Source organism: Phocoena phocoena, chromosome 11 (genome assembly GCF_963924675.1).
Source record: "Phocoena phocoena chromosome 11, mPhoPho1.1, whole genome shotgun sequence".
NCBI lineage: Eukaryota > Metazoa > Chordata > Mammalia > Artiodactyla > Phocoenidae > Phocoena > Phocoena phocoena.
Window position 1 is genome coordinate 85,750,120 of NC_089229.1, and position 16,278 is coordinate 85,766,397.

Below are 16,278 nucleotides of genomic sequence, written 5' to 3' on the forward strand. Positions count from 1 at the left end.
TCTTTGATGTAAAGGAAAGTTATCTCACAATGAATGAAAATAGAAAATTTCACACACAAAAAAAAAACTGTAAAAAGAAGCTATAAGAATGAGAAAAGATACAGTATCTGAAATAACATGCATAATCAAGATGTTAATTTATGCCACATCTTCTGGATAGGTGTTGTGTGTGTTCTCTCTTTGTAACCTATGCTTTCCTATGACATAAATCTTAGTTAAGTCTCCAAACTTTCTTAAACAGAAACTATCAATAGTCAATATAGCTTTCAAAAATATTTGATAGCAGAGATAAAGATGAAGGTTTGCATCAGACATCCTACAGAAAACTTAATATCTCCCCATCCACTGGATATTTCTCTTTCCAATTAATACAGGAAGGATATGAATGTGAATTATGTTATGTGGGAGCTAATATTTGCTAGGACTGTTCCAGGTATTCTAGAAGTATTATTTCTAATGCTCACAAAATCCTTGCATGGCATGCATTACTCTCTTCATTTTACAAGTAAGAATAATAAAGTTTAGAGATGCAAAGTTATTTAACTAAGGGAATAAGGCTAAAACTGTAGCAGAACTGTGATTTGAACACAAGTATTTCACACACGAAAAGCAAAACAGTTCTTGGATCTAATAATATACTAACCCACTTTTCCTTCATCTCTATTTTCCTAAGTCAGATCCTCATTATGTCTCACCTGGTTTATTTGTAGTAGTCTGCCTGCTTTCCTCCATTTGCAGCAATGGGAATACTGCATGTAATTTTATTTTTCCAACTTTATTGAAGTATGATTGACAAATAAAATTGTATAAATTTAATGTGTATAACATTGCAATTGACATATGCATAAATTGTGATACGATTAGAACAATAAAATTAGTTAACATATTCATCACCTCACATAGTTACCTATGTTTTATTTTTGTAGTGAGAACATTTAGATATACTCTCTTAGGAAATTTCAAGTATATAATACAATATTGTCAACTAGAGTCATCATGCTGTACACTAGATCCCCAGAACTTATGTATCTTATAACAGAAAGTTTATACCCTTTGACCAACATCACTCAATTTCCCACACCCTCTGGTTCTAGCAACCACCATTCCATGCTGTTTCCATGAATTCAACTTTTTAATACCCACCGCAGTGACACCTCTTTAGTGAAGCTGTATATTGCCTAATAGGAATTTGGTTTGTATCTCTCTTATATCTAGTGTAAATATATAATTTATCATATAAACTGGAACAATTTTTAGAGCAAAATGAGTGGTAAAAAATAATTACGCTTAGAACAGTTTTTGAAATTTTATTGATGAATAAATTGCTTGTTACTATTCTAATTTTTTCAAATAAAAAACACATATCCAAGTAAATTGAAGGAAACATTAAATTTTTTTTCTTTCCATTGCTTACTTTAATATTTAAAAATAATAAACAGTATAATTATTCTTGGTGGATATATTAGTATATTTTTATGTATACCAATATGTATACATGTATATCCATGTATTTTATTCAGTTTCTTATGAGTATCTCCATTACTATGTCACTATTATTTTTCTGAAGGATAATTTTCAAATTATTCTTAGACATTTTAGTTTATTAAAAAAATTATCTGAAATCTTCATCAAAATTGCATTTTATGATTACTGAAAAAATAATTGCATTTTATGATTACTGAATTTGAAATTGTCAATATTTCAATTGACTCTTCTCTGTAGCTCATAATATTTTTAATGAAGAAAATATTCTCTTAATAAGCCCACAGCAAATTGTGCTAACTGGAAACATTCTCAATTCCTTTTTAAAAATATTTACCTATGTACATTTTTTATTCTAAATATCACAGTTGCTATCATTTTTGCCTCTCTTTAGAGTATCTTTCTTGAAAAATATTTATATAAGAAAAATTTATGTTTTCTTTAACATTTGCCATTTTTGTCACTGGAAAATTATAGGTATATTCAGTTACTTTTTATTCAGATAAAGAATATACGTTTATCCAATTCAAATAGTACATGTATTGGGCTTCCCTGGTGGCGCAGTGGTTAAGAGTCCGCCTGCCAGTGCAGGGGACACGGGTTCGTGCCTCGGTGCGGGAAGATCCCATATCCGCCGTGGAGCGGATAGGCCCGTGAGCCATGGCTGCTAGGCCTGCGAATCCGGAGCCTGTGCTCCACGACGGGAGAGGCCACATCAGTGAGAGGCCCGCATACAGCAAAAAAAAAAAAAAAAAAAAAAAAAAAAAAATGTAAAGGGGCTGAATGTATGTTTTTTTTTTAAAAAAATGTTTTTTTCTGTGTTTATTGAGATGAACATGTGATTTTTATTCTTCCTTTGTTAATATGGTATATCACATTGATCGATTTGCAAATATTGAATCATCCTTACATCCCTGGAATAAATACAACTGGATCATGGTGTTATGACCCTTTTTATATACCGTTGGATTCAGTTTGCTAATATTTTGTTTAGGATTTTTGCACCTATAATCATCAAAGATATTGACCAGTAATTTTCTTTTTTTGTAGTGTCTTTGGTTTTGGTATCAGAGTAACAGGGGCCTCATAGAATGAATTTGAGAGTGTTCCATCCCTTCAGTTTTTTGGAATAGTTTGAGAAGGATAGTTACTAATTCTTGTTTGTATGTTTGGTAAAATTCCCTGATGAAGCCATTCGGTTCTGGACTTTTGTTTGCTGGGAGTTTATTATTATTATTATTTCTTTTTTTACAAACAATTTCGCTACTACTGATTGGTCTGTTCAAATTGTCTATTTCTTCTTGATTCAGTCTTGGCGCGTTGTATATTTCTAGAAATTTGTCCATTTTTTCTAAGTTACCCAATTCATTGGCATGTAACTATTCATAGTATTCTCTTATGATTTCTTGTATCTTTCTTGTATTGATTGTTATTTCTTCTCTTTTATTTATTGTTTTGTTTATTTGGGTACTCCCTCTCTTCTTCTTGATGAGCCTGGCTAAAGGTTTATCAATTTTATCTTTTCCACAAAAACAGCTCTTGGTTTCATTGATCTTTTCTATTGCTTTTTGATCCCCATTTTTCCTCCTTGATCTTTATTATTTCCTTCCTTTTGCTGACTTTGGGATTTGTTTGATTTTCTTTTTCTAATTTTTTTAGATGATAGGTTAGGTTGTTTATATGAGATCTTCCTTGTTTCTTGAGGAAAGCCTGTATTGCTGTGAACTTCCCTCTTGGAACTGCTTTTGCTATCAATACATTCCATAGATTTGGGAGTGTTGTGTTTCCATTTTCATTTGTCTTGAGGTATTTTCTGATTTCCTCTTTGATTTCTTCATTGATCCATTGGTTTTATAGTAGCATGTTATTTAGTTTCCACATGTTTGTTCTTTTCTCATTTTTCTTTCTGTAATTGATTTCTAGTTTCATACCATTGTGGTCAGAAAAAAAGGCTTGATATAATTTCTATCCTCTTAAATTTGTTCAGAATTATTTTGTGTCCTAGCATGTGATCTATCCTGGAGAACATTCTACGTGCACTTGAAAAGAATGTAAATCCTGTTGTTTTGGGATGTAATGTCCTATAAATATCTGTTAAGTCTAACTGGTCTATAGTGTCGTTTAAGATCACTGTGCTGTATTGATTTTATGTCTGAATGATCTGTTCGTTGATGTAAGTGGGGTGTTAAAATCCCCTACTACTATTGTATTATTACCAAATTCTCCCTTTATGTCTGTTAATATTTGCTTTATATATTTAGATGCTCCTGAATTGAGTGCATATATGTTAATGCGTATAAATCCTCTTCTTGTATTGATCCCTTTATCATTACATAATGCCCTTGCTTGCCTTTGTTACAGTCTTTCTTTTAAAGTCTATTTTGTATAGCTACCCCTGCTTTCTTGTTGTTTTTGTTTGCATGAAATATCTTTTTCCTTCCCCTCACTTTTCAGTCTGTTTGTGTCTTTAGCTTTGAAGTGAGTTGCTTGTAAGAAGCATATAGAAGGGTCTTTTTTTTTAATCCAGTAAGCCACCCTATGTCTCTTGATTGGAACATTTAGTCCATGAACATTTAAAGTAATTATTGATAGGTATGTACTTATTGCCATTTTATTACTTGTTTTCCAGTTGTTTTTGTAGTTCTTCTCTGTATATTTTTTCTTCTTTTTATTTCTTCCCTTACAGTTTAATTTGAAATCTATTCATGATAAAAACTCTCATTAAAATGTATATAAAGGGACCATATCTCAACATAATAAAGTCCATCTATGACAAACCCACAGTTAACATCATACTTAATGGTGAAAAGGTGAAAGCTTTTCCTCTAAATTCAGGAGCAAGACAAGGATGCCTACTCTTGCCGCTTCTGTTTAACATAGTATTGGAAGTCCTAGCCACAGCAATCAGACAAGAAAAAGAAACCAAAGCCATACAAATTGGAAGGGAAAATTAAAACTGTCACTATTTGCATGATACTTTATATAGAAAACCCTAAAGCCTTCACCCAAAAACTGTTAGAACTAATAAATGAATTCAGCAAAGTGTCAGGATACAAGATTAACATACAGAAATCTGTTGTTTTTCTATATCTAATAATGAACTATCAGAAAGAGAAAGTTTAAAAAATTCCATCAAAAAGAATAAAATACCCAAGAATAAACTTAACCAAGGAGGTGAAACAACTATACTTTGAAAACTTTAAAACACTGATAAAATTGAAGATGATACAAAGAAATGAAAAGATGTCTTGTGCTCTTGGATTAGAAGAATTGGTATTCTTAAAATTTCCATACTACCCAAAGAATCTGTAGATTTAATGTAATCTTTATCAAAATACCCATGACACTTTTATAAAACTAGAACAGGTAATCCTAAATTTCATATGGAACCACAAAAGACCCTGATTTGCCAAAGCAATCTAGAGAAAAAAGAACAAAGCTGAAGGTTTCACTCTCCCAGATTTTAGACAATACTATAAAGCTACAATAAACAAAACAACCTGGTACTGGCACAAAAACAGACACATACATCAATGAAACAGAATAGAGAGTCCAGAAATAAACCCACACATCTATGGTCAATTAATCTTCAACAAAAGAGGCAAGAATACACAATAGAGGAAAGACAGTGTCTTTAACAAGTGGTGCTGGGAAAAATGTACAGTTACATGCAAAACAATGAGATGAGAGCACTTCCTCATACCATACACAAAAAAAATTAAAATGGATTAAAGAGCTGAGTGTAAGACCTGAAACCATAAAGCACCCAGAAGAGAACATAGGCAGAACACTGTTTGACATATTATAAATTGTAGCAACATTTTTCTTTTTTGGTTCTGTCTCCTAAGGCAAAAAAATTAAAGCAAAAATAAACAAATGAGCCCTGATTAAACTTAAATCCTTCTGTACATAAAGGAAACCATGGATTAAAAGAAAAAGACAACCTTTGTATTGGAGTTAATATTTGCAAATAATACGACTGGCAAGGGGTTAATATCCAAAATATATAAACAGCCCATGCAACTCAATATAAAAAATAAGTAAATAATTGGCAGAAGACCTGAGTAGACATTTTTCTAAAGAAGACATACAGATGGCCAAAAGACACATGAAAAGATACTTAACATCACTAACTATTAGATAGATGCAAATCCAAACAACCATGAGATATCACCTCACACCTATCAGAATGGCCATCATCAAAAGGTCTACAAGTAATAAATGTCAGTGAGGATGTGGAGAAAAGGGAACACTGTACACTGTCAGTGGGAATGTAAATTGGTGCAGCCACTTGCAGAATGGAGGTTCCTCAAAAACTAAACAGTATGGAGATTCCTCAAAAAACTAAAAATAGAATTAACATATCATCCAGCAATTCCACTCCTGAGTACATATCTGGAAACCTCAAAAACACTAATTCGAAAAGATATATACACCCAATGTTCATAGTAGTGCTATTTACAATAGCCAAGATATTGAAGCAACCCAAGAGTCCATCAACAGATGAACAGATAAAGAAGATGTAGTGGGTATATACACACACACACACACACACACACACACACACGAATATTACTCAGCCATAAAACAGAGTGAAAATCTGCCATTTAGAGCAATGTGTATGGACCTAGAAAATACACTTAGTGAAATAAGTCAGACAGAGAAAGACAAATGCCATATGATATCACTTATATGTGGAATCTAAAAAATAATACAAACAAATCTATATAGCAAAACAGAAACAGATTCACAGATATAGAAAAAAAACGAGTGGTTACCAGTAGGGATGGGGAAAGCAGGAGAGGCACATTAGGGGTATGGGATTAAGATATACAAACTGCTATGTATAAAATAGATAAGCACCAAAGATATAAAGTATAGCACAGAGAATTATAGCCATTATCTTGTAATAAGTTCTAGTGTAGTATAATCTGTAAAGATACTGAATCTCAGGTATATAGAGACTATATACCTAACACTAATATAGTATTGTAAGTCAACTATACTTCAATTAAAAAAGTAAAAATTAAAAGGAAACAAGACTCAACTATGACTTATGTATAAGAAACTCACTTTAGATCTAAAGACACGCAAAGACTGAAAGTGAAGCGATGGGAAAAGATATTCCACACAATTGGTAACCAAAAGAGAGCAGGGGTGGTTGTATTTATATCAAACAAAATAGACTTTAAGTAAAAAATGTCACAAGAGACAAAAAGGACGTTATATAATGATAAAAGGGTCCATTGACCAGGAAGATTTAATAAGTATCTCTATCCCTATCTGTCTATCTATCTATCTACCTCTCTTTCTATCCCCAAAATTAGAGTACCTAAATATATAAAGCAAACATTTACACAGTGGAAGGGAGAAATAAAGAGCAATACCATAATAGTGGAAGATTTTAATACCTTATTTTAAATAGTGGATAGAAATAATAAGGAAATGGATAACTCAAACACCACTATAGACCAAATTGACCTAAAAGACATACAAAAAACGTTCCACCCAACGACAGTGAAATACACATTCCTTTTAAATGTACTCATATCTTTCTCCAAGATATATCACGTGTTAGACCACAAAATAAGTTTTAACAAATCTAAGAAGATTTATATCATCGCAAGTATCTTTCCTACCCACAATGGAATGAAACTAGAAATCAATAGCAGGAGAAAAACTGGAGAATTCACAAATATGTAAAAATTAGGCAACACCCTCTTGAACAACAATAGGTCCAAGAACTCAAAAAGGAATTTAGAAAATATCTCAAGACAAACAAAAGTGAAATCACAAAATACCAGAACATATGGTATGTACAAATACAGTATTAAGAAGGAATTTCATAGTGAAAAACAGCTACATAAAAAAAGAATGATCTCAAATCAGCCACCCAACTTTATATCTCAATGTGCTGGACATTGATTTCATTCTCACATGTACAGCAAGATGACAACAATCTGGCCAAAGCAAGTAAGATTGCCTGCATGGTCCCTTGCAGAGTATATGGAGAAGTTACGAGTTAGCAAGCTGGCACTGTGTATAAAGTATGTTAATTGCTGCCCAATAATAAAGACCAGAGAAGCAATAAAAATAGTAGTAGCTAGCATTTATTGAGCACTTACTATATACCATACATTGTTCTAGTGTTTTACTTCTGTTAGTGGATTTATTCCTTACCATAAGTCTGTCAGCCAGATGCTATTATTTCCTTTCACAGGTGAAAAAACTTAGATGCAAAGAGGGCAAATGACTTCCTCTAGGAAAAAAATATATATTTACAGGTTTTGGAGATTAGGACCTGGACATCTTTGCATGCCATTACTCTGCCTACCCATGAATATATTAGGTAGCCCGGCAAGGGGGTCTTAAGGTTGCAAGTGGAGTTAAGGATGCTAATCAGATGACCTTGAAGAGGTTATCCTATATTATCCTGGTTAACTCAATGTAATTCTAAGGGTCCTTTAAATGTGGAAAAGGGAGCAGAAAAGTCAATGTCAATGTGAAAAATACTTGACTGACCATCACTAGCTTTGAATATGGAAGAGAGCTATTAGTCAAGAACTTTGGGCAATTTCCAGAAGCTGGAAAAGGCAAGGAAATGAATTGTCTTTTAGAGTCTCCAGAAAGGATACAGCTCTGCCAACGTCTTGATTTTAGCCCAGTGAGACCTATTTCAGACTTCTCAACTTCAGAATTGTATGATTATTACAGAACTGTGATAAATTTGTTTTGTTATATTAAAGACATACATATACATACACACCTATACATATGTGTGCATTTGTATTTCAGTGTCAGGAGGTGATAAATGCTATGAAGAAAAATCAAATTTGGTTCAAGAGTTATGGATAGGAAATGCTATTTTATATGGGGTGGTCAGGGATGAGGTAATGTTTAAATAGAGATTTGAATGAGATGGAAGAGCAAGATATCTGGGAGTCAGACATTTCAGATGAGGAAAGAGCAAGTGCAAGCTTCTCCAAGTCAGAAGTGCACGTCGCATCTTGAGAAATAGCAAAAAGTCTAATAGGCCAGAAGAAGGTTAGCCAGAGGAAAACTGTGGTGGTTACAAATGGGATGGTTATCCTAATGATTTCCGGGAGGGGAGTGGGAATGAAGGTAGAATGGGAGACCTTTTACTTTTTCCCTATTGTTTATGTTTTTTGATGATGATGCACTGCTTTTGTGTTTTTAAAGAATTTTCATTACAACGCAGTGGTACGAGAAATCTGAAGCACAGAAATGACAAGTGTAAAGATGAACAATGTACTTGCAGGGTTTATATAACCTACTTGGTTCAGTTCAAAAATTGAGGGAAAGGGGTACGAAAGAATCAAACTATGCTGTTGTTATTCTAAATTATTATCTATTTGCACTTTTACACAGTTTTCCCTGCTGAGTCTGTATACCCACATCAGTAACAACGTGTATTTGTGTGTATGCAGGCAAATATGCTTGCTTGAAACTCAATTATTTGGTATAAAGGGGAATTTTTAGAAGCACAGAATGAGGAAGATTATTAAATAGCCCACTTACAAATCTGTGCTTACCAGAATATCTTGAGGGTACTAATATTATGGAAACCCACAGGTACTTTAGCAACATGGAGTACAATTGAGCTCATGGGACTTGCAATCAGACCGCCTAATTTCAGACCTTGGCTCTACCACTTTCCAGCCTAGGGACCTAGAGAAAGTCATTCACCCTCTAAGTTCTTTTTCATGTGTCAAAGGGAGATAATAGCATATGGCTGACTGAACTGTGGTAAGGAATAGATCCATTAGTAGAACTAAAATACTAGAGCAGTGTCTTGCATTTAGTAAGTGCTCAATAGACTATTACTGTTATTGCTTCTCTGTTCTTTATTATTGGGCTGCAATTCACATACTTTATACACACTGACAACTTGCTAACTCGAAGCTTTTCTCCAAATATGCTGCAAGAGACTACCCAGGCAATTTTATTTGCTTCAGCTGGTTCGTTGTCACCTTCAATGCATGTGCAAATGAATCACTGTAACCCTCCATGTTTAAAAGTGAAATAAGCCAGCACAACCTACTACCCCTAGGCAATAGAATGTGGTCCAGTTGCATTAGCCAGTACTTTCTCCTGGTGACTGCTTTTCTGTTTAAATATTACTTAAATATTTCATCAGAACTGATTTTACCAATAATCTCTGAAAAACAAACAGACTTCATGTTCCCTGGACAAAGTTAAAACAGACTTTATATAACATGATTGCAATTGAATCTGATCTCTGCTCTTTATTCAGCTAGATAAGACTATATCTTTGAGGAAAACATTTTAAATATTGATCAAAGTCAGCCCTGATTGGTTTTTTGATTTCCTCTAGTCTTCTCTATCGGGGTTTAAAGGCTTTGATTTAGTTTTTAGAGTTTTCCATTTACAACCTAGATGACTTCACACAAACTTCTCAACTTCTTTGAGTCTTGGTTTCCTTGACTCTGTGCTCAAGGATTGCTTTTTCCTGTCTGTGAAAATCGCAATACAATCTATATCATTCACTGTCTCACCGTTTTTGTGACAGAAGCAAGAGACAGGATTATCACTTTTACCCACTTGCATATGGAAAAATTAAATGACTTTCCTAAGTCATCAACTAGGTCTTTGGGCCAGGTCTTTTAGTTCCCTTCAGACTATATCATTTAAGTTAATAGAATAACAAATGCTGTTCTTTAAAAAAAAAAAAATTAAATAGGTCAAGACCACAAAGTGATTCACAAGACTGATAAATCTTCTCTGTTATAGGTCAAATGTAAGAATCTTTTTTTACATACTATCCATTACACAGAGACTGCTTTATTTTAATCACATTTATAAGTATCTTTTTGTCCATCAAGAATCAAAGAGAAAAAAAAAAAAAAAAGAAAAAAAAAAAAGAATCAAAGAGAAGATATCAAAATCTTTCTAAATTTTCAACATTAATAAATTCTTAACTAGAAATGTCACCAAAGACCTTCTATCCAGATTTAAAGATTGATTTATATCAAGATATATATCATTGTGTTAATACTTTAATGTACGCTTCAGTTGAAAACTCTAATTTGAAATATAATATTCTTTTAAAAAACTGGCTGCCTTTTCTTTAAATCAAAATTCTCCCTTTACTTATTTTAGTTTGAAAACATGAAACGCATTCCACCTTGAATCCATTGCAGTAGTTTCTAGTTTTCCTTTCCTCAGAATGTTGTGCCTCTGCTGTCTTACTCAAATGTTGATTCTGGTCCATCATTGAACTGCAGATATCATGTGAATGTTTTCAATTTTTGTCGATGTTTCGTTCAAAATGATCACCTTTTTGGAGAGGAAAGTTATAATTTATTTCACTTTAACAATTCAGAAATGAGAAAAGCCTCAAGGTCAACATCAATCAATCAATAATTCCACTAATATTCATTCAGGACCTACCATGTCCTGAGCACCGGGACACAAAAGGAAACACACACTCACACACACACTCACACACACACACTCACACGTATACAAATTTCTAGCTTTAGCGAGATTGTAATTTAGGAGGATAAATGTATGGAGGGGAACTTGAAACAACAAATAAATAAAGTAATATAGAATCACACATTAGATTGGATTAAATAAATTATCAGCAATTACCAATTGGAAATAAAATTTTGTTATATTTTCTGTATATCTACATTATAAGGTTTAGGAAGACAAATAAGTGTTTAATTCATCTTTCTGGTTTTACAAAATGCCAAACAGTATCTTGCATATAGTAGATAGTCAAAATGAATAGAAAAATAATGTAATTAATTATAATTAGAGTGGCCTAAAAAGGTTTCAGAGAGAAATACCTCTGGAACCAGGCTCCAAAAGCAGAGAAAGTTTGGATTTGTTAAAAAGAGCTTAGTGTACTCTAAGTACCTGGCAGAGGGACTGTGGCCGTGCTTGAACTTACCATCACCATGATTCCACTTTATTTTAATTTTGTTTATTTTTGAAGAGAGAGTATATTTGAAGTTGAAAGCACAAAACATCAAAAATGACATATAGGAAAAATTCTTCCTCTAACCCTCATCCAGTTTCTCTTTCTGAGGAAGAGTATTATTAGCTTTCAATGAATCTTGTCCAGGAATGCGATATGCATTTTTAATTAAATACACAATATTTTCCTTTTTTAAAATAAATGGCAGCATACCGTTACTACAGTTATCTGCCTTTTTGCTCTGCTTTATATACTTAACTTTATATTAATATGGCTTACTCAGTTTTCTTATGGTTCTAGGGTATTCCATTGTCTATAGTTTATCTACCTAGTTTTATGTCTAGGTAGCATCTAATTTAGATTAGGTTGCATCTAATTATTTCATATTAGAAAAATTTCTTAATGTGTCTTTTGATTTATGTGTGACCATTTCTGTAGGATAAAATTCCTGCAAGTGGAGTTTTGAAGTCAAATGTAAGAGGGATTAAAATTTTGAGAGTTATTAAGCCCCTATCTTAAAGACTAGTAAAATGAATCAACTTATTTCTTAGATTTGCTCTTTTTTGTAGAATAGTGTGTTATTCACTGAGGTTTAGAAAATGTATTCTTATTTATTCATATGTGCATAATACATATTTATGTAGCAAAAATACCTATTTATGTATAGAAACAAGCATAAACATAGATATATGATTTAATAGGGCACTAATTATACAGTATATTTAATACATGTTCCATATACAGTTGATTCTCATTATTTGCAGTAGTTGTGTTCTATAAAGTTCTTGCAAATGCTGAATTAGCAATTACTAAACATTGCTCCTAGGGGAAATACAGAGTTTGGTTCCTGTTTATCTGTGGTCACAACATTTTTGTCAACCAATGAATACATAACCTTGTTTTATGTTTCCTTCCTGTTAGACACCTTATTTAATTCGTATTATTGATCACTAACATTGAATCTGTGGACAGTAGCACTTTGCAGCTCAAGCCTGAAGGAAGCTTATGTAATTCATGTATCTTTTCCATCGGGCACATCACAGCTCTCTTGGACTTAGGAACACTAGACAGCACTTCAGCATTATGCTTGAGAGTCATTTTAATAGCAAAGTCACCTACAAAAAGCACACAAATGAAAAAAAATGGCTCTAAGTAGACTGTGAAAAGGTCACTTGTTTCTATTACGAGAGCAAAAACAAGAAAGCAGAGCCATATCTTATATCTTGTCCAACCTCAGCTGAGAACATTCATGTGGGAGAACTCAAAATTTTTTGCCACTCTCTGCAGGTATGTGAATGGCCATGAAAGAGCAGCAGTATTGATTTGAGGGTTACAAATCCATTTTAGTGAGTAGGAAAATTCACAAATACAGAATCCACAAATGATGAGGATCAACTGTATATTCTATTCATTAATTCATGCAACAAGAAATTATATATATATAAAGTCCATCAATATACATAATGCATATTAAATGGCTAATGTACAAATACAGAAATGATAAATATATGAAGATATTATCACTTGTGTGTATATGAATGTATATAAACATACACATGAATGCAGAAACCCACACCCATGTACATCTAAGTGAATCCTAGTTATTCTATACTTCTGGCATGTGGTCCATATATACCTGGACCTGTTCAGTTACTGAGTGAAGTGGAGTGAGGAGGGAATCAGTAGTTCAGTCCCAAGGTCACAAGCAGCCTTTTGATAAGTTTTATGTCATTTTTACATGAACATCTCTTTCTGTATCTTTGTTCAGGACTTAACTGTTAGGAAAGCATTTTTACCACTTAATCCTCTGAATTATTTGAAAGGTGGATAGTCACCCTTTAGCTTTTTGTTTGTTTGGTTGGTTTGGCTACTCAACAGACATTCCTGAATGCTATGATCTCACCACTCCTATCTTTGTTGATTGCAATTGATTAAATTATTGTCCTGTCTCCCAGCCTTCTCCCTTTCCTATGCATATCACTTCCATCCTTAGAATCTTTCAGAGGTCTCTTGTACCACACAAAATAAAACTCACGTATAGTATTTGATATTCTTCCTGAACTAAAACCAGCCTTTGTTTTTAGTCTCAATACACCCATAAACACTTTCCACCCTATGGAACCACTGTCCCCAGAAGAAAGGTCTCTGCTCACCTGTATGTTTCTTCTTAACCTGTAATGTTCTTCTTCATCTCTTGTTTGTAATTCTGCCCCAACTCACCCCTCTTAGATATCTTCCCGTTGTCACTCCCAGTTGAAATAACCTTTCCCACACTGCTGCTCCACTGGACAATATCCCTTGTAATGTAGTCATTCCTTTTCCCTGTATTTCTACTACTTTCTCAAACAGATTGCTAGTCCACACCTCTCTCCTACATATTGGGGAAAAGTATCCAGATAAAAAGTTGGAAATGTAGGCACTTTTACCTTATTTCTGAAAAAGATTAAATTATAACAAATCACTACATAGTAATTAAAAGGTTGAAATATCAATTCGGGGTTGACTCTAAACACCATATTTTCCACATCACCATGGCATTTTAAGCCTGACTTGAAGACATTTAACAATTTTTTCTCTGGACATATTTTTTTCTCAGAGTTCTAAACAGCTAACATGTAAATGAATTTGGGGGATGCAATAAGTTTATAACATAAACCACGATGTTCTGTAAGACAGGCATTCAGATGTAGCATTGCAACTCTTCCTTGAATAATAGTACAGTCCAGTTCTGCTCCCTTTTGATTGGGGTGGAGCAGAGGGAAGAATCTCACCAGCCTCTGCTTATCTGTGCAAGCTTTTCCTATTTGAGTGATCATAGAAAAGCAGTGCAATCCAAGTGATCTACCATGTACAATACCTGTGGTACTAAGGAGGGAAAAAGGGAAAACAGCATTTACTAACTTCTTAAACCTTTTATGGGTCTGTAAATAATTTAATACTTTTTAATTAAATAATATTAATAATAATTATAAGGGTAGCCACCTTCCTGAGTTGGAGAAGGGAACTAATATTTTTGAGTCCTTAGTTTGTGCCGGGAACTGTGCTGAGGCAGACGTTTTTTCTCATTTAATCAGAGATAAAATCATCTAGAAAACCTCTTCTTTTGGCCTCCCCTTGAGTCAAATTTGAGTTGAAACAAGGAAAGTTGAGGTGAGTAAGTGGCTATGAGGCATATCCCATTTCTTGATGTTTGCCAACTAACTCTCCAACCCACATTATTTTTTCAGACTTGAAGTTCCACTTGAATAGAAAGTAATAGGAATGGGATTTCAGTCTTTATTTTTAAATTATAAATGTCTGATTTTCTGTATTTTATTTTTAAAAACATCAACCTGAGGCTCAGCTACCTCTAGAAGGGATAGTTAATAAGTTTTAAAGGTTTAGAACATAAGGGTGTAGAAGACACATAACATAAAATATGTAATATTTATCATGTCCCTCAAAACAATTTTTCCCCTTGAAATTTCTGGAAGTTTCTCACATACAGGAAACATTGAAATTCGAGAATCTCAAAGGTTCTTACCTGGACTTAGGATCCTACAGCAATGGCCACAGGTCCATCCCTTTATCTGTTGTTATAGTCTCTTGTTAAATAGTTGGCTCGTTATTTTTTTTACAGTCCAATGATGATTAACTACCGTCTTAGGTCATTGTCCCAGGCAAATAGAAGAAAATTAACTACTTATCCTAAGAATCTCCTCTGCATGCCTGTAGTTTAAAGATTATGTTAATAATTTCTCATAATTTACAAATTACTTGTATGTAAAAGTTCAAAAATTAAGCTTTACTTCTGAGAATAATTTACATTTGCTTACTCAATTAAGTTGTTTGCATATTTTTCTTTAAAAATACAAATACAACAGATTATCCAAAGTGATAAAACAATTCCACATAGAAAAGACTACAAGGCAATTTAAAAAATTTGTCTACACAAGGACCTACTATACTATACTATACTATATAGTACAGGGAACTCTGCTCAATGTTATGTGGCAATCTGGTTTGGAGGGGAGTCTGGGGGAGAATGGATACATGTATACGTGTGGCTGAGTCGCTTTGCTGTGCTCCTGAAACTGTTACAACGTTGTTAATTGATATACTCCAATATAACATAAAAAGTTTAAAAATAAATAAATAAAATAAAAATGGGGAAAAAATTTGAAAAATAAAAATCTGTCTACAGGTTCCTTTAGGATTCAAAAAATCAAATATACGCTTCTGTTTGATATTTGGGTGCAATTCTAATATGATGTGCCTGGATACTGGATGTCCCGTATGGAATAGTAAAGTGCCAATTCATTACAAGGCAGGTCTTCTAAGTGACAACATTTTTAAAGATGATGAAAGTCAAGACTACTTTGCATAATAGATGTCTTATATCAAGGTATACAGAAAGTAGGTCACATTATTTCTTTCTATTCACTTGGTTTTTAGAGACAGGGAGACCTTGACACAATTGAACATTTTCTTGGGGTTCTTGAAGTTTCATGCCTCATTTGTTCATTCAGCAACCCAAATGTTTTTGAATCCCTGCTATACCCCTCCACCTCAGATACTGGGCTCTGTTCTGGAGGTGTACTAATGCAAATAAAATTCATACCCTTCTTCTCTCACATGAATAAATAATATATATTATATATGTTTTATACATATATGTTAGTTATTCATTTTAATTATATATAGTATACATAATATATGTGTATGTAGAGAGAGATGTGTGTGTATATATATATGGCTATCATATATAGATAGCAATGTGAATGTATATACATGTACATAGATATGCACATACACATATGAATATATATATATGTACATACATATATAGC

General features: G+C 33.2%; 1 protein-coding gene across 1 annotated transcript in view; it reads right to left on the reverse strand.

Annotated features, from left to right (window-relative positions):
• The window catches only part of LOC136130372 (solute carrier organic anion transporter family member 1B3-like), a 58,142-nt gene extending 43,110 nt beyond the window's left edge, over positions 1–15,032 (reverse strand). The window contains exons 1-2 of the mRNA XM_065886613.1: positions 14,973–15,032; positions 10,649–10,800 (exon numbers count right to left, since the gene is read on the reverse strand). Of these exons, the coding sequence (XP_065742685.1) occupies positions 10,649–10,738 (90 nt within the window). The 5' untranslated portion in view covers positions 10,739–10,800; positions 14,973–15,032. The remainder of the gene's footprint in view (positions 1–10,648; positions 10,801–14,972) is intronic.
• Positions 15,033–16,278: the final 1,246 nt, after the last annotated feature.